General features: G+C 39.3%; 1 protein-coding gene across 6 annotated transcripts in view; it reads left to right on the plus strand.

Moving 5' to 3' along the window:
* LOC124795113 (protein nessun dorma-like) overlaps window positions 1–25,449 on the plus strand; it is a 224,006-nt gene that overhangs the window by 65,774 nt on the left and 132,783 nt on the right. For 5 of the 6 annotated variants that reach the window (XM_047258967.1, XM_047258968.1, XM_047258965.1 and 2 more), the window contains one exon: window positions 18,218–18,393. In XM_047258967.1, coding sequence (XP_047114923.1) covers window positions 18,218–18,393 — 176 coding nt within the window. Of the gene's footprint in view, window positions 1–703; window positions 1,003–18,217; window positions 18,394–25,449 lie in introns of those variants that run through there. The other variant, XM_047258966.1, reaches the window with a different exon arrangement.

Raw genomic sequence — 25,449 nt, forward strand, 5'->3', positions numbered from 1 at the left:
CGCCTCGGGTAGTTGACGTTCAGGTAGTTACGGACAGATAAGTGCCAATGTGGCCGATTGTGGAATTTGCAGCTCTCTGCTAGCTCTGCGAGTCGATTTTCCTGGGCTGCGAACAAATGCTTGCTGGATGCGTGCTACATTTTCATCACTCGTTCTCGGCCGTCCAGAACTTTTCCCTTTGCACAAACACCCATTCTCTGTAAACTGTTTACACCAACGTTTAATACACCACCTATCAGGAGGTTTTACACCATACTTCGTTCGAAATGCACGCTGAACAACTGTCGTCGATTCACTTCTGCCGTACTCAATAACACAAAAGCTTTCTGTTGAGCGGTCGCCATCTTAGCATCAACTGACGCTGACGCCTAGTCAACAGTGCCTCAAGCGAACAAATGTACAACTAAATGAAACTTTATAGCTCCCTTAATTCGCCGACAGATAGTGGTTAGCTCTGCCTTTTGTCGTTGCAGAGTTTTAAATTCCTAAAGTTGTGGTATTCTTTTTGAATCACCCTGTAGTATTGAAGTGTGGCTTTCATCTGTATATAATAAAAAAAATTTCCAATACTTTATTTATTTTTAATTCCAAAACGTAATGTACTTTGTGGATAGCCCTCGTATATCACGAATGTGCAACTTGAAAATTTGTCTGATACAAAGAGTGTGCAAGAGAATGTAGTGTGTTACAGCGTAAAGTCAAGCGCCAGCACGCCAGTCAGGAACGAGAGAGCAGAGACAGCTGTGAAGAAGACGTCAGCCAATTTCACATTGACTGCCCCCTCTCCAGGACAACAGCGCGACAGCAGTGGCCTCTATGCAAAGAGGACATAAGCGCCGCGCACAACTGGCCGCGGCCCAGTTCTACAGAAGCTTCACGACTAGCAACCTGAATAGAAGAATCAACTGTATTACTTCACTTGTATTGGGAATTGTATATACTGAAGAGATTTCTTACTTGCTTGCACCCTTTGCTTGTGACACTTCTGTGTTATTGTCAAAGTTAAGTATTGTCATTGTTTATTTCATAATAAAACTCTTTAAGATTATTTGTTTGAATGTTGTCTAGCGATCCGAGAAAGCAGGCTATCCAGACACCCCATATTCGACAATTAGGCAGGATTTAACATTTGGCGACGAGTATTAAGAAGAACCCAGTGCTTGGCTGCCACAGATTTTCTTTTCTGTTTTGCTGTCACCTTAATTCTACTTCGTCTTTTCTCTGCAGGGGTGTGTTTTAATAGTATCTCTTATAGTGTTTTGCTGTTCAATATTTTCAGGTAGGCACTGCAGAAATTTTCGTTGCTTGTGTTCCTTTTCTTTTTTTTTCCCCCTCCTTGTCTATTTATTGCATTTCTCTCTTCCAATATGAGCAATCCACCTCTCCCACCTACTGCTCAGCGCCTCAGCTGTAAGCGATAGATACATCAAAGCTAACACAGTACAGCACCACCTGATGACTCAAACCACCAATACAGTGCAAAATACAAGACTGCCCATCCAAACAAGCACAGTATTCCGCTTGTGGCAAGAAAGGTCACATACAATCCGTATGTTTGCAGTGGAACAAACATAAAAATTCTGCCCACTCACAAAATTCTAGTCACATGGCCCATGTTATCAATGCCATATATTCAAAGCCTGCTGCAGGCATTAGCAAAACTAGCACAACTACCAAGTGCACAGTTTCTTCAGTGCTATGGCAGTCCAACAAACTTTCTGTTCACTTGCATATTCGTGGAATACGTGTGAAATTTCAGTTCGACATGGGTGCCCCTGTTTCATTGTTAAATTGTAACAAATATGAACTGTTAAGGCTCCCCATCCCTGTCTAAAACTAGCACGCACCTGATGGCCTATACTGAACAGGACATTCCCATTCTCGGAAAATGTACTTTACCTGCCATGTATCGCTTGCATATGTCAACTGTGACTTTTACAGTGCTACAATGATGCGCTTGTGAGAGAATATTTGGCCTTGATTCGTTTGATTTGTTTGGTTTTAAAATTCAAGACAATATGTTGTCATTGTCTGCAATTTTGTTGCACATATTACTATGAAAGACAATGCTCATCTGAAATTTTGCCAGGCTAGAACTCTTCCCATTGCATTACGGGACAAAGTAGCTGCTAAACTAAGAGAATTGCAAGATAGCAGAGCTATAGCGCCCATACAGGCTAGTCAGTGGGCAAGTACACTGCTTTTGCTCCCCAGACCTTCGGGTCGCATTCGCCTCTGTGTTCACCTTAAGTCTACAGTCAACCCACAAACTGTGAATGATACTTCTCCATTGCCACACCCAGAGGATCTCATGGACAGATTAGGCACTGCTCGCTACTTTTCAAAAAATTGTTTGCGTGACGCATATCTTCAAATACCGCTAGATTAAGAATCTCAAAATGTATGTATTGTGAACACTCATTTGGGCTTGTTTAAATATTTGTGTTTCCCTTTTGGCAGTGCTTCCATACCCACCATTTTCTAACAGTATTTGGAACAGCTGACTGCTGAAGTACCAAACTGTTCAAACGATTTGGACAGTATTGTTGTAGCAGGTTGTAAACCTGACAAACGCATTGCAAATTTCTGTGCTTTGCTTCGTGTTTTATCTGATTCAGGACTAAAGTGTAGACTGGACAAGTGTAAATGTTTTTAAATTGAGTTGCATTATCTTGGTCATGTTATAAACAGTCAAGGTGTATATTTTCTTCAGTCAAATTTGTTAGCCATACGTGATCTGCCAGTTCCTTGCAATGTCACAGAATTGCAGTCAGTCTTAGGGAAAACGAATTATTATTTTCGGTTCATACTGAATGCTGCACAAATCGCAGCACCATTGCATCGCTTGTATGGAAAGAACGTCAAGAACATCCCCTCAGTTTGCCGATGATGCTGTAGTCTGCAGGAAAGTAGTATCACGTGAAAGTTGTGAACAAATCAATGAGGATTTGCAGAAAATAAATGTGTGGTGTAATGATTGGCAGTCATCTCTCAATATTAGTAAATGTAACCTACTACGTATAACAAGGCGAAAATCTCCATTAATGTAAGAGTACAAAATAAATGCCCAGTCTTTGGAAGCAGTAACATCCGCTAAGTATCTGGGTGTGACAATTCGAAATGATCCCAAATGGAATGATCAGATTACACAAGAAACAGGCAAGGCGAGCTCTAGATTGCGGTTTGTTGGTAGATTCCTGAAGTGATGCAGTCCTTCAACAAAAGAAATAGCTTACACTACATTAGTTTGTCCAGTCTTGGAGTATTGTTCTTCTTTGTGGGACCCTTACCAGTTGGGTCTGATTCGAGAGATTGAGAAGGTCCAAAGAAGAGTGGCAAGATTTGTGACTGGTACATTTAGCCATCGTGAGAGCATTACAAATCTCATAGAAAGTTTGAAGTGGGATACACTTGCAGATAGATGAGATGCTAAACAGAAGGGGCTGCTGAGTAAATTCCAAAATCCGATCTTCGCTGAGGATATAGCGCATATATTATTACCACCAACTTTCAAATGGCGCAATGATCACCATTCAAAGAGCCCGCATCTCGTGGTCGTGCGGTAGGGTTCTCGCTTCCCACGCCCGGGTTCCCGGGTTCGATTCCCGGCGGGGTTAGGGATTTTCTCTGCCTCGTGATGGCTGGGTGTTGTGTGATGTCCTTAGGTTAGTTAGGTTTACGTAGTTCTAAGTTCTAGGGGACTGATGACGATAGATGTTAAGTCCCATAGCGCTCAGAGTCATTTGAACCATTCAAAGATATGTGAAATTAGAGCTCGTACTGAGGCATTCAGACAGTCGTTTTTCCCTTGTGCGATCTGCGAGTGGAACAGAGGGGGGGAAATATGACTTTGGCACAAATTGTGCCCTACACCTCTACTTGGTGGCTAGTGGAGTATATATGTAGATGTGTAGATGTAGAAAAACATTGCTTTGTTTCTGGATCCTTTGGAAACGGCCCTTGTGGTTTTAATGGGCCCAGTTTACAAATTATTTTTTTGCTCGCTTTCAGTAAGGCTTCACTATAATTTCAAGATACATTATGAAATTCCTGAGACTTATTAAAATCTTTGGTATGAATGTCTTCTATATACCAAATCTCTGGCAGACAATGTGTTCCAGGTGAATCTAAAAATAAAATGAAGTAAAATTAATACTGAGAATTTTTGGAAATTATTCAAAAGTGTAGGATTAAAAATGTCAGTTAAACAAATCTTTCATTTTTTGATTAATCTGTATACTATGTCCGGTGAGCCCAAATTGTTTCATCGTGACGTTAGCAATTTCCAAGTGGACAATATTCTTAAGGTCGCTGCAATGCAGGGGGTGCGAGGTGCAGAAGTTGGAGGAACAACCGTGCTGTGGATGGAGTGAGATAAATAGGCTTAATTGGGGTGAATAAAATAGTGGAGTACAGGGCTGAATTTGGACCAGAACACAACAGAGCGGCATGTTGGCACCACCGAAGGAAGATTTCTTAGGAACAAAGCAGCTACCTGTGTAATGTACATAGAAAGGCTTTTTTTCTTTGCTTTAGAAATAGATGTGCTCACAGAGTGAAGGTAATGAAATTAGATGTGTAAGACATGCATTCATTTTGACCTTGCTGCAGATTATGGTCACATAACGCGACGTAACATTGAAGGAAAAAGCAAGCTACTTTTCTTGATTGTATTTGCAACAACTGTATAAAACCACATGTCATCCTCAGGAGTTGTCAATTTTATAGAAGGAGTAAATTAATAATATTTTATCACAACTTGTTGGTAATAACAAAATATTTGCAGTTCTTTAATTTTTAAATAACTTCTGACGGATTTCTTTCAAAGCATTTGAAACAATCAATAAAATTGGGGTCAGTTATATACTTTGAGTAGTCATGCAATTCCCTCGTGCTGACATGAAATTTTTATGCGTGTTATGTTCAATTTTAACACTATTCCGTAACTGTTCACGAATGCAACTCTTAATTACCGTAAACTTAAATGGATAAACCATATATAAAGAACCGAGTGGACCAAGTCCTCACCGAAAACTGAAAGTAGTACACATTATTTTATAATGCAATGTAAAGTGGGATTCGCTGATGTGCAGGCACCAGTGAACGTAACAATGATTTGCCTGTCTGCTACGAAGAGTGCTAGCAATTTATTTGCAAAAGAAGATTCCATGCGAATATAAATTTGAAGTAGCTGGAAAACTGCAATGTGCGTTGACTGACCTCTGTACTTGTGCTCTTCCCATTTGTAATTCTCTGTGAGTTTGGTGTGTATTGAGAGATATTTCTGTTCGTTCATGTTAAACTTTTGCAAAATGTTAACTCACTATTGTAAACAAATTTAATGTATCACCATCTTGTTAATTGTATACGATAAAAAATTTATGTAATGAATACACTCTGCATGGAGGGCATAAAATTAAACATCCATCTACATACACCTAATGCGGGAAAACTTGTGTATACAAAATTATGAATGTATTCGCATGTGCACCCTTAGTCTAACCCTATGGTTTGTTATCATAATTCACATAAAAAAGTTTTTTTTCCCATGGATATAGATAAGCTTTTAGCACTTACCATTGCTAAGTAAATAACTTACAGAATATGAGTGCTAAAAAACTGAAGAAATTTTGGGCAATTTCTTTACAACCTCCTCCTCCTCGTATTACCATTGCTAAGTAAATAACTTACAGAATATGAGTGCTAAGAAACTGAGGAAATTTTGGGCAATTTCTTTACAACCTCCTCCTCCTCGTATTTGTTTCTTCTTTTCGTAGCTCTCTTTCTTTCACAATTAAACTTATTATTGAACAAATAATCACTAGATTTACAACGTTTGAAGATCATAAACAGCATGCACAATTTGAAATAAACGCATATGGATTGTTCTCATTCAATTGCAAAGGAGAAATACCTTAATCATTGTCGTCTGCTGACATGCGGCACGGGAAATCTTAGACGTTCAGTATTGGCAACATTTGGACACCTGGTTAACTATGCATTTGGGGTACAGGCTAAGACTTAAGCATTCACCATTACTGAGGTTGTGGAAAACATTTTATGAATTTTTGCCAACACGTGTTGGGCCCCCTATAGCCTGGGGGGGTGTGTATCATTGATACATCTGATATGGCGGTAGCTACGCCCCACATGTCATTGGAGAACATATGACTTGGACGAACTATTACTGCTAAAGGACTATTGAATTAAAGGAGAAGTTTTGGAGGCAAACTTCCAAGTTTAACTCAAAATTTGTTATTGTAGTGTCACTCCACAGTATGATCTGAGACACTGTGTTATGTAAGCTCAAAATAGGGTTCACTGGAATGGGTGTCCTGACTCTCCGGCAGTACAGGAATGACTGTGACTGGGTGTGATTCAAAACTAACGGCTCCCACTATCTTGCATGGCAGGTCAGAACACACCACTGTGTAATGTCTCATCAGGAATAACCGGTCGCAGTACTTACAAAATCACCTTGTAGCAGTTCTTTGCTGTTCCTTTCCGGATGTGTCTGCCAGATGGAGCAGTCACTGAAATTTATTTATTTATTTTTTATTTATTTATTTATTCATTCATCCGTGGAACAATAAATATTGTATGGATGTCGTCAGATTACAACACATGAGCACACATTTACATTTACAATTAAACAGGTTTCTCATATTTTGTGTGGTTTTTATAACTAGTCATACACATAATAATTTTGGTGATAATGTCATATGTTACTAATAATCTACATCTATGTTAAATATTCTTTTACAGTATAACAACTTTTACTTACTAAAAAGGTTTTAAGCTTTTGTCTGAAAGTGAGGGGCTCATTTATTTCTTTAATTTCTTGTGGTAATTTGTTGTGCAGTTTTATCCCATTGTAAAATATACTTTTTTGCTTCTTTGCCTTGTTCTTTCTATCTAGATGGATGTGGTGACAAGCTCTTGTTTCATGGTCATGTATTAGGCTGTTTGTGTTGTACATGTTAAGATTTTTCTTAATGAACATTATGTTCTGAAAGATATACTCACAAGAAACAGTTAGAATTCCTAGCTTTCTAAATAATTCTAGACAGTGGGCCCTGTTGTTGCTATTTGTTATTATCCTTATGGCTCTTTTTTTGTACTTTGAACACAGTTTGTATGTTACTGGCACTTGTTCCCTAAAACATGATCCCACAGCTGAGGACTGAGTGTAGATATCCGTAATATGTTATTTTAAGACAGGTATTATTGCATACTGGTGCAAGGATTCTAAGAGCATAGCATGCTGTGGATAATTTCTTTGCCAAAATGTTGACATGGTTTGTCCATTTCAGTTGGCTGTCTACATTCATCCCTAAGAATTTGGTACTTGTTACACATTCTAATTCATTATTATTAACTTTTATTCTAGTGGCATTGTGTTTTTTGTTCAATTGGAAGTTAATATAGTTAGTTTTCTTTAGATTTAGGGTTACTTTATTTTTTAATGACCAGTTGTGGACATCATTGAGAGCCTCGTTTGCTCTTTCTGACAGTTGTGTTGGATTTTCACCTGTTATTACTATGTTGCTATCATCAGCAAAAAGTATTTTTTTGCCATGTCTGATACTTTGTGGGAAGTCGTTAATGTATATAAGAAACAATATTGGGCCTAATACACTTCCCTGTGGGACGCCTATATTCACATTTTCTGGGTCAGACAGGTGTTTTATAAGGGAATTGTTTGAAACTTGTGATATCTCAACTCGTTGAACTCTGTTTTCCAAGTATGATTTGAACCACTTCTTTGTCACACCTTTTATTCCTATTTGCCCTAATTTATGAAGTAAGATTTTATGGTCAACTGTATCAAAGGCCTTGGACAAGTCTAAAAAGATACCGCTTACATTTTCACCTTTGTCCAGTGCTTCTAAAATTACTTTAGTGGAACTGTGCTATAGCATATTGTGTGCCTTTTCCGGGCCTAAAACCAAATTGGTCATTGGAAAGAAGATGATATTTATTCAGGTAATTTAGCAGTCTCTTTTTGACTAGTATTTCTATTATTTTAGAAATGATAGACAGTATAGAGATCGGCCTGTAGTTCTCTACATTTTCCACATCTCCGTTTTTAAGGATAGGTATAACTTTTGCTTGTTTTAGGTACTCCGGAAAGTATCCAGACTCGAAAGATTCATTAATTATGTCTGTTAATGGGCCCTTTATGGAGTCTATACAATCTTTAATTACGCAGACTGGGATTTCATCAAGTCCTACTGAAGTTTTCTTTTTTAGTTGGTGTACTACTAGTGCCACTTCCCTTTCTGTAGTTGGCAAGAGCACCATTGAGTTTGTTGGCTGGTTCTGAGTAGGTAAATCATACGTATCTGGAAATTCCTGCTGCAATTTTTTTGCAATACTACTGAAATATGAGTTTACAAAATCAGCTAATTTTTTAGGGTTACCTACTTGTACATCTTTGTTTTTAATACGTGAATTGAGGTCCTTTTTAGCAGAGTTAGATGTTTCCTGTTTGACGATGTTCCAGGCTGCTTTGCTCTTGTTTTCAGCTTCAAGTAATATTTTGTTGTTTGAAAGTTTTTTTGCGGCTAGCAACACCTTTCTGTAAATTTTCCTGTACTTTTTGTAGGATTGCAGAACTTCTGGGTTAGATTGATTATTTTTTATGGAGTTGAGATATCTAAGAGTTTCTGAGGATTTTTTGATACCTGTAGTCACCCACTGATTTCTCTTTGTAGTTTTAATTTGATAAAGAGTTTTGGGAAACATCTCTTCAAATCTGAGTTTAAAAATTGACATGAACTTGATAAATTTCTGATTTGCGTTGGTTTCTGCATAACTTTCCTCCAATCTTCATATTCTAGCTGGGATTTAAACTGATGCAGGGCTGATTTGGAAAACATTCTTTTGTATGTACAAAGTTTAGGAGGAGTTTCTACATGAATGTTAGTTTTTAAGATCTGGCAGAGGTGGTCTGCTAGGCCCAGGTTTTGGACAACAATATGACATTTTTTACTATCAATATCTGTAGCTACATGATCTATAGATGAGGAGGATTCTTTCGTTATTCTAGTTGGACAATTAACAAGGGAGGATATTCCGTAACAGCTTAGAATATTCACATATATGTTGCTAGCCTTATCAGGCTTCATCATATTAATGTTTAAGTCGCCACAGATAATTACATTTGCTTTTGGTCCAGAAACCTTGTCTAAGCTTTGATTCAGTTTTGAGAAGAATATATCAATGTCTCCACTAGGAGAGCGGTACACACAAAGTATGACTAATTTTTTTGCTATGCCAGGTCCTATTATTTCAACAGCAGAAAGTTCGAAATGTTTGCCCTCACCTAGATCTAAAAGATCATATCTTACTTTAAATGACATACCTTTTTTTCCATAGATACATGAACCTCCACCATTCATTGAGATTCTGCTATAGTAACATGCAAGGTCAAATGAGGCTAATGCAATGTGTTCAATTTGCTTCCCTTTGCACCAGTGTTCAGTGATACACAAAATTTGGCTATCAAATTTTTCCAATTCTACTTCTAGCTGTTGTGCTTTGTTCTTTATGGCTTGAATGTTTTGGTGAAACACTGTTAGGCATTTGTTTTCACTTATCTTGGTGGCACCTTTCCCTTTAGACCTGATGCTAAAAAATCCTTCAGAAGAGCTGGTGGCATGGTTATTCTTCTGTTGATTACAGTGGAGGTGAGTCTGTTGCCGGTTTGACTTGGAAGTTGGTGTATCTGAGGGTATCTGCCTTATGTTAGTTGTAACTGAGGCCGGGTACCAAAAATCCTGCAGAGTTGAAAGTTTCCTGGTTCTTGTGCTTCTTCTGTTTGCTTCTGTTACTGATGATGATGGTGACGCTGGTGAAAAGTCTTTCACTGTTGAAGACTGAGGAGCGGCCAATACTGATGAAAGGTCATTGGCTGTTGGCACATCAGGCGTTTTTTTTCTTGTTAATGATGCAGTTGTGTAGTATGTAGCTGCTTCTGCTGAAGCTGCTTTGAAAACTTCTGTCCTAGTTGACTCATTTATCTCAGCTGTTTTTGACGAAAGTGGAGATTCTAGTGCTGGACCTGTTGTCAGTGATTCAGTTTCATTTTCTTGTTGGAAATTTTCAGTTACTGTGTTTGGTGGTGGAAGTGGTATGGTCGTGTTATTCTTGTCCTTAACTGCCTTCACTGCATTAAGGATTTCTCGACTAATGAATGATTTTCCGAGTTTATTTCTGTGAAGCCCATGCCTTGTAAAATGACTTCTCTCTGCGGATGGTACGTCCACATATGTGGCATTTGGGAGGCTTCGGCAGATTTTCTCAAATTTCCTATTAGTAACTGTGATTTCTTTGTTGACACAGGATTCTTCTATAAGATCATGTCTTTGTGGGATACTGGCAATAAAGAAGTTAACATCTGTAATTTTCTGTAATGTACTTCTTAGAGCTCTTATGGCGAGTTTGCCCTCGTTCCTATAAACATCATTAGCACCTCCTATTATTAGACAGGTGCTTCCAAGCTTCAAAGAATGTTCACAGTCTTTTAAAACTTCGCGCAAAGGGGCCCCCGGTTTTGTTATTCCACTAACCTTGAATATAGTTTGCATGTTACACAAAATGTCGGCTAAGCCCTTTCCATGACTGACTGTCTGAAAGTATGAAAATATCTTCTTTTTTCTTCTTAACCTAGATATCTTGTTTGCACGATAAGTGTGTTCCATGTATTTTGTGGTATTTCCTTTCTTGTTATTACAGGACTTCGTAGGCCTACTGAAATGATTTGTGGTCGCTGCATTTGATGAAAGTACTTCCTTTCTTTGGCTCTTTTCACATATTTCATATTCATCACACGTTAAAAATTCAAACTTATTTGCTTGTGGGAGACGAAAGTTGTTTCCGTTACGATTAACACGACAAAACTTTTAGGCCTAATAAAGTTACCGTTTTGTTCGTTGACAACCGTTTCACTACCCTTTGAATGGTCTATCACTTCTTCCAGCTTCTGTACACTATCTATCACTGATTCAAGCTTCTCTACATATAGTTTAGCTAACATAAGATCGTATTTTAATGAAGAAGTCGTGCATTCTTCTTCGCATTCCGTTTGTAAACACACGATATGATGATAGTTACAGTGCACATTTCCACAGTCACAGGTCATGTTTTTTTCCTCTAAGACATTTAAACATTGACGATGGATCCATTTCTGTGACCACGAACATAATTTAACACCATATTTCACCTTCTTACTGCATTTTACACACACAGGATTTAAAAACTCATAATTTTCCTCGGATCGGTTTATTAGTACGTCTACACGCGATCTCTAACTGTAAGTTGAAACTGGCAAATTGTTGTTGCAGAGGATAAAGAAGGCAGAGCAAAGTGGAAACCGTACAACTAGCTGTTTAAGAACACTAGACAGCTTAGTTCTGGGTCGACCACTTCATAACCTTGTTCTGCCCACCCACTGATTTATCCATCTTTGGAGGCAGCTGTTCATTAGTGGAACAGTGAATGGTTCTGTGCAGTCCGAATGTGGCATGCTGCTCGGTGTCAGTTTAAATACTGAACGACAATGGGAAACATGAATTACTTTGATCTCTGAGGGTCCCAGCTCACTGTTCAATCAGATGGAACAAAAAGTGGTGTCAGTATTCTCGGGCTCTATTGACTACTCCTCCTGGTGCACAACAGGAAGTTTCTGGTACAAGAGTTGGCCACCTACAGCGCGTGCAGGGAGTTTCCTAACAATACCTGTGGTCATAACCCAGACAGTAGCAGAGTAATTTGTTATGACATGGTCATCTGGGTTAAGACATCCTGCTTCTGCTGCGCGTGTGTGTAGGAGGATTGGCCAGACTTCAGATCCGACAATTCTGTTATGTGATTGTCTCTTTTCCATGTAACTTCTGGATTCAATTCTGTATGAGGCACATGATAATGCACCCAATCAGAATCGTTTTCAGTTCTGTGCGATGCTATATTTGCAAATGAAATTGAAGTAAATCCTTCCAGAAAGTTTTAGTTTGATATGGCGGGTAGGACTGTTTCCAAATTCAGTTATGGTTCCCCTCCTCAAAACTGAGAAAGGACTGAGCATGCCTCAGTATTTGCAGAAGCCTTGCCTTGACTAGTTATTTAGGAAAGATTCTTAAATGAATGAACAGCCATCGTTGGAACTGTACTTAAGAAATGAGGCAGCTTCTTAGCACCATCTGTGCAAGTTCAGGCCACTATTAACTATTGTCAACCTGGCCCCTCAACTGTCCTGGAGCCCAGACCAGTTATAGGTTTCGTACCTAACGGCATTCAGAGGCAAGGAAAATTTGGTTTCCGATATTTCATGTGATTATTGACTGAATCTAAAAATGTGAAATACTATCATAATGTACTCATTGAGAGTTATAATCTTCGTTAAAAACTTATCGCAGTAAGACAACTGTACACAACATATACCACTGAATGTATGCGCAAAATTATGATGTTGTGTGACAGTTCAGGAGTTATAATGTCACTAACATCGAGATGCGTAAAGAAAAAGGGCTCCTGTTCAGATCGAGCCAAAATTATACAGAATTTATTTGTGCAGTATTTCGTAGTGAGGACTCTTAGTGTTGAGCAAAAAAGTTTGATTATAATTTCAAATCTTTTCTAAACTTTTTCTCATTTATACAGTATCCATCAAATATTTAACACTTCAACTCACTTGTAAAGTAATCTTAAGCCATTAGCTAGGTAGCCTGTAACTAGTACTGCATTCCCTGACAGTTGGGAGAACTGTTATATAGCCACCAGTAAACCCCCCAGATTGTAGTAGGAGCCTTGTACTCTCTCTGCTCTTCACTTTTTGCTGATTTTTCAGCCTTTTTGTTCATCCTCTGCAACAACAATTTGCCAGTTTCAACTTACAGTTAGAGCTCGCAAGAATGGAATGCAGAAAATGGATTTTTGAATTTCTGTAAATAGTAGAGTGGGTTTTGTGTGTGTGTGTGTGTGTGTGTGTGTGTGTGTGTGTGTGTGTGTGTGTGTGTGTGTGTGTGTGGTTTTTTATCCCCCTCCTGATATTTTTTAATGTACCTGACTGCCAGTTGAGGGACACGCTGTCATGTTACCCTGTTTAGATAGCCTGAAACTTGGATCCCTAAAAGCAGTGAATACTTAGATTGCCTTTCATACGGGTTTTGAGGGACAGGCACGACACATCCACACAAGTTTTCTAAAGCTGTTGTGCATTCCTAGCCAGAATCTGGCTGTGAGTGTACAGATCAGCAAGACATCTTCATCTGAAGATCATTGACAAATCACCATGTAAGTCTGGCCTCAGGAGTGTGCAGGACCAGCGCCATGTGCTGAAGCTGATGAGTGGTTACTTGCCCATTGGAAGCAGCCACAGACACCTATTGTATCACGCATGTGGGTTCCTCGCCTTTCCGGAATCACCGACGTACCGAATGTCACTCTCCACACTGTGCAATTAATTTTCACAGATTGTGCACGACCCTTGATGTGATTTCGGATTGGCAGAAAGCACGAACTAGTTTCATCTGGGGTTGGGCTAGTGCTGACACAAATTCAAGGCTGCAACCAACTATCATCCTCATTACTGAAGAATCACAGCATAATTTTATGTTTAACGAGATACATAAAAGACTACATATGTTTATAATTAGTGTGTTTTATAAAATTTCAAATGAGCAAAATAAGCTGAACAGGATGTCCCAGTAGGATGGTTGATACTCAGGGATGTGACGAAAACAATCATTTGAAGCAGAAAACTTCATATGGACGTATGCCCTATTCTGAATGGTTACTGACATAGAACACATATTGTACATTGTTAGTTGTTTTTGTGTTATTCAATACATTGTCCGCTTTACTCACGTACAACAATTAGTAAAAATAATAACATCTATTTTGCAAAGTATCAGTTGAAAAATATGTATTTCTAGGACATTCATCTCTAAGCGTTATTGCACATGTCACATTACAGTTATTGTACAGTTAATAATAAATGTTCAAGTATCTCATTATCAACTGCAGTGCATTTATACACTCTTGTTATAAAAGGTTGTGTTGCTTCCTAACTCTTCTGGGCATTCCCTAATGAGGGCACCAGCCCCTGTGATCTGACTGAGCCATTCAATTGCATATTCCCCTTTCATTTCTACACCTCGAACATTGTGCAGCCGTATAAACAAAAATCTAATGGTGTAAAGTATTCCCATGACAGATCCAGCGATTAGGGAAAGTGTGGTTCAGATGTTTTCTCACACTTGTAGTAAAATGTGGAGGGGCTCCATCATGCTGGAAGCACACTGCATTCCGTGTAGCCAAAGAAACATCCTTAAGACATTCAACAAATGAATTTTCCAAACGCTGCAAGTTATTCTGCCTGATCATTCACTCCTCTCTGCATCCGACTAGCCCAGAAACAAATGCACCTTAAAGATGTTCTCTCTGAGAAGCTATGTGGAATAGGCCATATGTCCATATGTAGCTTTTTGCTTCAAATTAGTGTTCCTGTCTTATCCCTGCATCCTGACCATTCCTCTTGGGACACCCTGTGTAGATATATTCACAGATATCCCTGAGCATGTAGAATCTTTAGCTCACTTTGTGATAGTAGCCATTGTGTGCTCAGCATCTGTCTATAAATGAAGTTACTGTGCTTGATGCATTTGTTCTGACTCGGCAAATTCCCTTCTGCCCATAGAATGCCCATATGCCCAGATAGTGTAATCCAGTATGCTGTTTGCTTGCAAAAGCTAGGGAAGTAGATGCCATTCTGGTGGTTACCAGGGCACATGGAAATTCTGGGAAACAGCTGGCATAGCATCTGAGGAGCCGTGTACTGGTAATCTGGGGGTTAAATATGCCATTCCTGTATATCTTACCATCCCACTGTTCAGGTAGAGTCGTACATCTGTAAATGGGAAGGATGATTTTTGGAAATAATTCATTATAAACTGTGACTAGTAAAATGGACATCCTCATAGTATGCCTTTTGTTTCCAGAATGAATTTTTCACTTTGCTGTGGAGTGTGTGTTGATATTAAAATTCCTAGCAGATCAAAACTGTGCATTGGACTGTGGCAGTTGAGTTACTGGCAGAAGTAAAGTAGTGAGGACAGGTCGTGAATTGTTCTGGGGTACCTCAGCTGGTAGAACACTTTCCTGCAAAAGGCAAATGTCCTGAGTTTGAGCACTGGTCTGCACACAGTTTTCATCTGCCAAGAAGTTTCATGTCTTTTGTTGCTTAAACCATTACCACCATGTTAACGAAATGCAAAATGAGTGAACCAATACATAATAATAAAAACAACAATAATAGTAATAGTAATAATAACAGTAGTCGATCTAATATTTCAGTAACGTCAGTATTTTTAACAGTGTGTTCAGGAATTTACTCGTAACATTCCGTAACATTGAGCAAGCATTGGGGTATTTTGGATATGAAGGCAGAGAAGAAGAACAGAAAAGACTTCTGGATTTGCGCCAGAGGAATGGAAGAACCAAGGGTGTAATTGATTATATTCTAGTAGATAGAGAATGTGGAGAAAAAGTAACAAATGTGAAGGTAATTCCAAGTGTGAGTGCAGATGGAGACCATAGATTACTGGTGGGACAATGGAAAATGAATGAGTGTGTGAAAAATAGAAAACAGAAGAAAGTGATGAGGATACAGGATTGGAAAGTGAAGGAGACTGAAAGTGCTGAGAAGTACAGAGAATTAATCACACAAAATTTCCAAAAGAAATTTTCTGCAATGTAGAAAAAGAATGGAGTTTATTCACAGACACTAGTCGAAGCATCACAGAAACTATGTGGTAGAACATCTGCAAAGGAAAAAGCAAGACAGACTAGTTGGTGGGATGATACCACAATTCAAGCTGTTAGAAGAAAAAATGGAGCATGGAGAAAGTGGTGGAAAACTAAAAATGACGAGGACCATAAAAGATATATAGAGGTAACAGCAAAGAAAATGGCATGGGAAGAGTTTACAAAACAAACTTGAAGATGTGAAGAGCAATAAGAAAATGATCTATGAAATGATGAAAAATAAAAGGAAGGCTTCTGAAGTACCAGTAACGATGGAAACAGAGCATGGTACTGTGACTGAAGATCCAGGGAATATAAAACATCTCTGGAGAGAACATTTTAAGAAACTGTTAATGCTGAGGAGCAGGTACACTAGGAAACAACAAACAATGGAGAAATTGGGAGAAGTTGGTGAGCAGAATTAGGACAAATTATATGGGAAGAAATGGAAATAGCTGTGAAGATGATGAATGGGGGGAAAGCCCCAGGACCTAATGACGTTATCAGTGGACATGATAAGAGCAGCAGGTCCAGTGGGAATGCAGTGGCTATATAGAGTACTATCAAGTGTGTGGAGAAATAGTACAAAACCTGATGATTGGAGAAGAGGAGACATTGTTCACATCTTCAAGAAAGGCAATAAAAGACTTTGTAAAAACTACAGAGGAATAACCCTTACGAGTCATACAGCCAACATTTTTGAAAGAGTTTTACTAAATCGAATAAGTGAAACAAATAGAAAAGGAGCTGAGTGAAGAACAGCATGGGTTTAGGAAAGCAAGAAGCACAATTGACCTGATATTTTCTATCCGTCAACTGATGGAAAAAAGTTGGGAGTATAACAAAAGGGGATAATGGTTTTTACAGACACAGACAAAGGCATATGACTCAGTTAGCAGGGAAAGACCCTGGGAAGAAATGAAAAAGATGGGTATAGAAGATGGGCACATTAATGTAATAAAGACAATGTACAGAGGACACAATTGTAGAATTAGAACACCATTGGGGAACAATGAATACTTCGAAATAAGACAAGGACTTAAATAAGGAAGTATTCTGTCTCCTGCACTTTTTAATGTTGTGATGGAAGGAGTGAATAATTAAAAGGTATGGTTTAAAAATAAATAAAGATAAGAGTGAAGTAATGGTATTTGGAAGCGAAAAAGGGATCAACGAGAATATTAAATTGAATGGAGGAGCCCTCAAAGTGGTAGACAGTTTCGCTTATTTAGGGTGTGAAATCGCTAGTGATTGAAGAATGACCAATGAAATTAATAGGAGGTTTCAGTAGGGAGGCAATTTCTACCAAACAATAAAACACCTTATTTGGAATAAGGAAGTTTCAGAAAAAGCAAAACTCCTTATGTATAGGAGTTATTACTTCCCTATTGTCACCTATGGAGGAGAAACATGGACAGTCACAGAGAGGGACTGGAGCAGACTGCAAGCAGGGAAAATGAAATTTCTCAAAGTGGTTTAGGGAAAGACAAGAATGGACAGAGTAAGGAATGTAGATATTAGAAAGGACCGTAAACAAGAAAATATGAGCGGAGAAATCGAAAAAAAAGAGATTAAGATAATACGAGCATGATAAAAGGATGCGTGGGCAGGGACTTCCCAAACTTATGGAAGAACTAAAGATGGATGAAAAAAGACCTAGAGGGCACCCAAGAACACAGTGGACAACGGGAGTGAGAATATCTGTGGAAAGGAGAAGTGTGACCGGGCAGCATGTGGAGGAAGAAAAGTGGTGTGAGGACAAAGCCAAATGGAGAGGACTCGTCAGCACCTAGACCCAGTAGTAGCTGCAGCGTGATCCGGATACTTTACTTTATTCCTTCAAATGTGAGAAATTACATGCTAACAGAAATATGTGACAACGGTACAGAACACCTCAAATCTTGATAAATTGGCTGGTTCAGGGAGTAGTAAGCAATGTTAGGATAAAGTTGGCAAACGAGACAGAAGAAAGAAATTTGAAATAAATGTATATGAGGAAGGCATGGCTAGTATTGATAATGTGCCAGAAATACTGATTCACTGCTAAGCAGGAGAATTGTTAGGATATGCCTAGAGTGAAGCTATGCTGACAACAACAGGTATATGATGCTTTTATCTCCTCTGGAACAAAGTGTGTTTATGTGTCAGTCACAGGTTACTGGGTCTTTTGTGTAGCTGAACTGGAGAAAGATTTAATTTTATGCATGTACGTGGATGATTTGTTGTATTATATTCGATTTTAACATTCTTAGCTTTCCACTTTTTTAAAATGAGGATCATCTTTGCTCTCTAAGTACTGTTTGTATTTCTGATTCTTATGTTTAGGATTTTTTAAGTTCAGTCCACAATAACATTATGTTTGTGAATGTTTGTCTTGTGGCAGGTATTAATTTAAATGTTTCAATTTCAGGTCGAAAATGTGGAGTTCGATAGTTTCTCTGCCACTGTTAATGTTTTGAAAATGCCAGCAAACATAAATATACCAGAAAAACTATCAACTTCCTTATTACAACTGTATCCAACACTAAGTCAAGTTAATGACATCCTTTATGTGGAGCAGACAGCCAAATGCCTAGATCAGCTGAGGTAAGCTATTGAAAAAAAATGTAAAGAATTTCTCCTTAGTGTGTTTCAAAATGACTGTGGATAACTGCACAGACTACCCTAGCATGCCTCCCTCCTCAATCCAAATTCCCATTAACACCTCAGACCACATGAAATTCCCCCTAAATTCAAACAACATTGCAGACGCTGTCTAGCTGTATCGGAATAGCGCCTCGACATTGAGCTGAACAGAAGGTCCTGCCTGAAATCCAGACACAGGTACTTTAATCAAATGAGGCTATATGGTTCTAGAGACACTTGCAGGTCTCAAACATCCATCATGTACATATACGAATTGAAGCGATGATCGAAAATTTGTACCAGGACCGGGATTTGAACCCGTCTCCTTCTCTCTACACACGTGTTCTAATCACTACGCTACCCTGTCAGTGTCAGTTTTGATCAGTGCTGAGGTGCTATTCCAGTACACTCAGAGAGCCTCTGCAATGCTGTTAAAGTTTAGGGGCAACACCAAGTATAGTCCAGTAGAATTAGCGTTCAAATTGGTGATAATTGCTGCAAAAAGTTTTATTCTTTTAATGGCTTTGTTTGTGTCCCAGTATGACTATCCTAGGTTTTCTCCCTCGGTGGAGTTGTGGAAAAGTGGTAGGGGGCAAAAATGTACCTGAAAACATGATGTTTTTTCGCTTTTGTGATTATATCTGGTAAATGACTCACAATATCAAAAACATAGTGGAATTAAAAATTGTAGGGCATGAAATTCTGCATTGAATGACACCATTCGCATATTTTTTGGACCACCCATTTCCACACTAGTACTCTTCAAAGTTGGACCAATTTTACATGTTCATGAAAAATTTTCGTTTTAACCTCTGTTTTTTGGTAATATCCTTGAAACTGACCCATCTATGAATAATGCCATTCATAAAAAAGATATGGAAGATAAATTCTGCATTCGATGAAACCAGAAGTGAATTTATTGGACCACCCATTTGTGTACAGCTCCTTATTAAAGTTGGACCATTTCTCATCATCAGTGAAGACTGTTTCAAATGTAGCTCTTCAGTAATTCTTATGTACACCCTTTACACTCTTTTAAATACAGAACTATAGCAACCCATTGTCTTGTACTTATTTAATGTAGTAATAGAATAAAATATTAAAATTTTGTAAAATTTGAAAAATAATATTAAAAATGTTTTTCGTCTATCGAGGGTTAAGAACTGAGACCTCATATGTGACAGATGTCAGAAGAAGTCTGGCTCAAAAAAACTTGTAAGTGAAAAAAATACATGTTATAACAAAATGATGCAAAAAGGACAGTGCACAACCTGCGAGTAATAAATGATTATGCTCTAAATTAAAAAAAAAAAAAAAAATCAAAGAAATAAAATTTTTTATTAAAAAGTTCTATTTTTTAGCTCCCCTGTAAAATTTGTCTTTTGTCAGATACGTGGTCTCTATTCTTAACCCTCGATGTAATATAGTGTTACCCATTCAACTGATATGAAGGAGGCAGGAAGAAAGAGACACTCCTTGAAATTAAGTAGTGGTTATTATATTTCGTAATTACAAAATTTTACATAAATGTATGAGATGAAAAGGGTAAAAGTAGGTATGTACACAAATTTCACATACGTCGATGTTCGACTGTCATTGCACCACTCGGCCCCTCGAAGTCTGTGATTTCCGAGTCCGACGCCCTGTCACTCGGCTCCTCAAAGTCAGTAATTTTCGTCACCACATATATACAGTCCAGGTCTTCGTCAACATCTGGTTTGTCAGTTTCATCTGGTTGGAGGGAGCTAGTGCATGAGTTCCCCTTGCAGTTGACACAAATTAATGAGCACTTAATACCAGCCTTCCGACACCCACAACTACCTGCACAGCACTTGTTGCGTTTGCAGGAAATTGTTGAGAGAAGAGACTGTGGAGCTGGTTCTTTGGAGGTAGGAATGGGACCAAGACCAAACTCTGAAGCCTGCCGTTCCCAGAGGAGCAGATCCATCTGGTGTCCTATCCACATTTGTACTTGTAAGTAGGTCCACAAGCAATGCTGGCGAGCTGCTTCTGACGGTGGTAGGGATGCTAGGGAGAATCTGGGATGCTAGGGTGAATCTGGCTTTCACAATCGTTTTGGAAAACAGGCCGAATCGCAATTTGTCTAAAGTGTCTCCTGCCGTACCTCCATAGAAGGTCGTTAAAAATCAGTGGCCAGCTTCGACAATAGCTACAGCTTGAGTGTCATGCTCTAATTAAGGTTTGATATCTTCCAGAAGACATTTATTTTTGACCAGTAGATTGACCACCTTCTTCTTACCTTGACCGAAGAGTGCTGAAGTTTTGTCACATCTACTTATGGCGTGCAGAAATATGAGTGGCCTTCTGATATTGTTTGCCAGTTTGAAACTGCTGGAACCAAATACTTTTGATGAGATCTTTCCTCTTCCAAGTTTCAAGAAATATATATTTGATGATGGTGTTGCTGGCATTGTGCATAATGAGAAGGTCTGTATCCTCACCAACAACCACAACCTTCTCATGTTCCTGTGATACCTCTAGCACTGTGGCAACAATTAGGTGGTCTGCATCTCCATTAGTTTGCTTTACTGGGAAGCCTTCATCTTCAACCCTTGAAATAAGCAAGTTAATGATACGTTCCTTATTTCCGTCATTGGAAAGGAATTGCTCCTGAGTCATAGTCACCATCATTAACTCGGTAAAGATGACCCAGGTGTAGTGTGTCTTTTGCTTCGGCGGAGGTTCTCAGCATATTTCATGCTCTTGGTGGGCAGGTCTTCTGAGTAGCCATCGAACACCACACTTGTTGCACTTCCGCTGTAGTGTATTTTTAAATATTCAACGTATTTGGTTAGCATTAAGTGGAATGTTTCACCATTCTTCCATACAACCTGGTGGAGAAGAAATCTGCCATTGATGACAAATGCTGTGTCGTCCAGGTTTACATCGTTCAGTGGTGTGAACAAGTCACGTTATACTGACTTGGGAGTGTCCCTCATTGCAGATGCATCGAATAGAGAGAGAGGATAGGGTGCCAGCTCATATCAGAAGAATTCTTTAAGCTGTTCGTCAGATTTTTTGAGAAGTGCTATCTAGTGGAATATGGTTTCAGGGTTCTTTGGTACATCCTCCCCATGAATGGTCACCTTAGATTTAAATCCCTGTATATTCATCACACTTTTCTTTCGGACAAATTTGATGTTGTCAAAGGTTCGACCAACTATGGCGAACATTGAGGATTTGCCCATTTCAAAGGCTCTGTGACGGTTGATTGAATCATCTCCGACAATTTCTGTGCTGATAGACATAACAAATTTAGTAACAGGAAAAGGATCATGGGATTGAAAACCACTCAATAAATTTCTGAAGGTCTGCATTGTCATGCTGAACTCTAGCATCCATCCCATCAACATGTTGCTCTGAGGTAGTGAGAGATACCCCACAAGAATCTACAACCCGCTGGGTCACTGTAGTACAGTTGGCATGGTCGGAATCCGTCTACTCAGAGTAATGTCTGAAATGCCACGACCATGACTGTCCCTCCGGTACTTTTCAATGAGCGCATTAGTGTTTGCTCAGTCTTCATGTCAGACCATATCCCACTCCAAAACTTATCAGACCTTTGAGTGCAAACTGTGTCTAGTCTTCTGATATTTCCTTTTCAAGGCCCGTCATGTCTTGTAAATACAGCTGTGCAGATTTAGCATACAGAAAATGTCCACTGGCATGAAAATAGGGTAACATTTTCTTAACAGTGGTGAGGTGCAGTTCCCAGTCACCATTCCTCTCAGCCTGAATGAACTGCTTTATCAGAGTAGTCATGTTGAAGTGGAGAATCCATAATTTGGCAGTGGGACCATTTAGCTCCAGCTCTGCAAGTTTCTGTGCAAACATGTGCTTCAAAGTTTCATAATCAATGGTTTCAAGGAACTTGATGAGGTAGACGCCTCTTCAAGGTGCTGAACAGTTCTCTCACTGTTACACATTCTTGTGAGGATGACATGTACGAGAGCCAAATTGCAAAGGATTTGTGCGCGAACTGCCCTTGAATAAGCACAATCAGCCGTCATTTTTTCTGTTGATACCTGTGTGTAAGCAATGCAGAATAGCTCTTGCAGCCCACTCCCACTCATAGTGTAGCCTATGGCTCCCAAGAATGACATGAGAAGATGAAACCCTCCCAACCATATTATGACCATGCCCAAATCGGAGTCTGGAGGGAAAGATGCCACTATCTCACATGCATTAAGATAGAGAGGCTGGTCAAATGTGTCAACAGTCATTTTGCTTGATGCTTTTGCATTTATTTATTGCAGTGAGAAGTGAAGTGTACACAGTGTCATACTTGCCAGGAGGTGCATTAATGAATGGAAGGAAAAGTATCTGTGACATAGAGTAAGGTTCAGAGCACTTTACTTGCTCCATGAAGCCATTCCAACCTGGAAGATAATTTTCTTTCCATTTACCAAAAATCCACTTGAAATCAGCAAGTTTAATGTCCACTGTTGAACAATTTTCTGTCAAGTCCTCAAACATAATACTCTTCAAAGGTGCTCCAGTATGTTCAAATGTTGTTTCTGGAATTACACACAAATCTGCAACATTGCTGGCTTTTGGAACAGTACTTGTTCTAGCAATTACTGTACCTCTTGAAGAGGGAAAAATTGCTGGTGTTACACATTGGATACCACCCATAGCATGGAAATTATTACGGCCATCAATAGTGTCAACCCTGACATCTGCATTGTCAAAAGCCCATTGAGAGAAAGAATTTGGGTGGATAGGGCTCTGAGGGTGGTTCATACAAGACGCCTCAAACATCCTGGCCTCGTCGTAGGAACAGCAGAAACAAAGTCCACTTGCTATTTGCATTAACTCCCTTGAGCCATATTTCCTGGATAGGAGGGCTCCAACCCCAACTTGGGAGGGAAGAATGAAAAGATCTCTGTCTAGTGGCAGATATTACACCATGAGCAATATAAATTACTTTGACTGTGTCTCTCTGCCGTTGGCCTCGTTTGCCCCTATGTATGATTGAATCAAGCAACACACGTAGGGTTTGTGGAATATCTTCCTCATGGTTTTCCAGAAAGCGTTGGGGATATGGGTAACTGTCAAGGCAATACACTTTTGAACGGATATCTTCCCGGATTATGTCAGCTGCTGCTCGAACAACTTGGAAGCGTTCTTCATCCTCATTTGCCTGTTCGGATATATACCACTTCTGGGACAATATTTTGTAACCAGTGTTGCGGAAGCTGAGTACTGTCTCTCAGCGTTGACCAACTGATATGATTATGTCCCTCCCATAATAGTATTGCAATATTTTCTTTCTTTGGGGCCAGTGAAGTCTTTCAAAGAAAATTGGCACTCATCTTCCAGGCCCTCAATGTAGTTGCAAACATATTATAAAGCATTAGTTATGTCTTTATCCTGGGGCCTACCTTTGATTTTTGTTGAACGTACAGGCAAGAAAATTTTTCTCATACAGTTTTGGTGGTATCTACTCTCATCAGAAACCAAATCATTCCTTAGTCGGGATGTGACTTTCTTTGCCCACTGGTCACCTTGGACAGCTGCAGTTCCTAGAACACTGTCTCTAAATCCTATAGTGGTTACAGTGCTAACAGCAACCCATCAATGGACATTCCGTCGTGACTGTTTAGAAATGAATTCATCACTGGCATCCATATTAAAAAGAAAAAAAAATTAAAAGAAAATGTTGTTTTAAAATTGAACGCTGGCTGACTTGATCGGACTCGATGTGTATATCCACTTCCACTTGCTTTCTCTGCAGCAGCGACATTTTTGTCCCTGGTGTAAGATTTGTGATGAGACATGAAGTTTTACAGTATTACGTGTCTCAAAAAGAGCATCCATTCCATCACGTCTCCGACAGAGTTCTGATTCCTCTTGCTTTCACAGTCAGTGCCTCATCCTCCGCTACTGACTTTTCGCACACAGGGCACAGTTCTGTCATTTTTACACCTGCTTGTTTCCAACCTGCAACAAAATTAATTTTTGTTTTAATCTCTGTTTATTGTTGAAACTAACTCGTCTATCAATAAACTCGTTCAGACAAGTGATGTAGAGGACTAAATTCTGCGTTTGATGAGGCCAAAAGTGAACTGGACCACCCGTTTCTGTATGTCCAAGTTTGCACTTTCATTGCTCTGCATCTAAAGTACTTCACATTTACTAGTATGGGTTTCTAGATCAGTTTTGTGTAGATAATACAAAAATAATATTTTCATGGGTAAAGCTTGATTAGTTTTTATTTTTGATTTTTGCAAAGGCAGGTGTAAATTCCGTGACAAGAAATGTAAGGTCAATTTCGGGAATTCCTATTAAACGACAGAGCCTTTTTACATCTTGTTATTCTGCTGTTGTGTATATGTTCTGCTGGGCAAGCCGGTGTAATAATGAAAAAACTGTATCTTTTGTACTTCCTGAGATAATGGACCAGAAAGTTGCCTCCAAAAAATCAGAACACTACATTTGACTAAATCTGCTGGCAAATATCTTTATAGAGGTTAACTCAGATTTTAATTTAAGCTGCACCATTAGAAAGAGCAGCTTATTCTCTACTAGAATGCTGTTTGTTTGTCTATTGTCTGCTATGGGTTGATTGGTTATAGAACTTGAAAGATTACCAACTTGTCATATGCAATGTATGTATTGATATGCAAAAACATGGTGCTCTTACTTACGGTAGCAGTGATGATGGCACAAGGACGACGAGGTGATGCGTAAATGCGTCGGAGGCCGCCTGAGGAAAATGCGTCGCGGCGCGGGTGTGAGGCACATTGGCGTCGCAGCACGCTGTACGTCACATGTTGCGGTCGCACAAAACCCCGGCACTTATCGCTGCGTGGCGTGTCATTCTCTGTAGATAAATAACTGTGTAGTTTGGCGTGCATCCCCCTCGGAAGAAAGGTGGGAACTGTCGAGGCCCAGCCAGAAAAAGCTTTTAACTGGGCCACACCCATCCTTTTCTCCGCGGGTGACGCCAGGCGCCACTTGAGAGCAATAAACTGTGTCGCCAAGTGGGCGGAC

The sequence above is a fragment of the Schistocerca piceifrons genome, chromosome 4 (genome assembly GCF_021461385.2).
Source record: "Schistocerca piceifrons isolate TAMUIC-IGC-003096 chromosome 4, iqSchPice1.1, whole genome shotgun sequence".
Classification (NCBI taxonomy): domain Eukaryota; kingdom Metazoa; phylum Arthropoda; class Insecta; order Orthoptera; family Acrididae; genus Schistocerca; species Schistocerca piceifrons.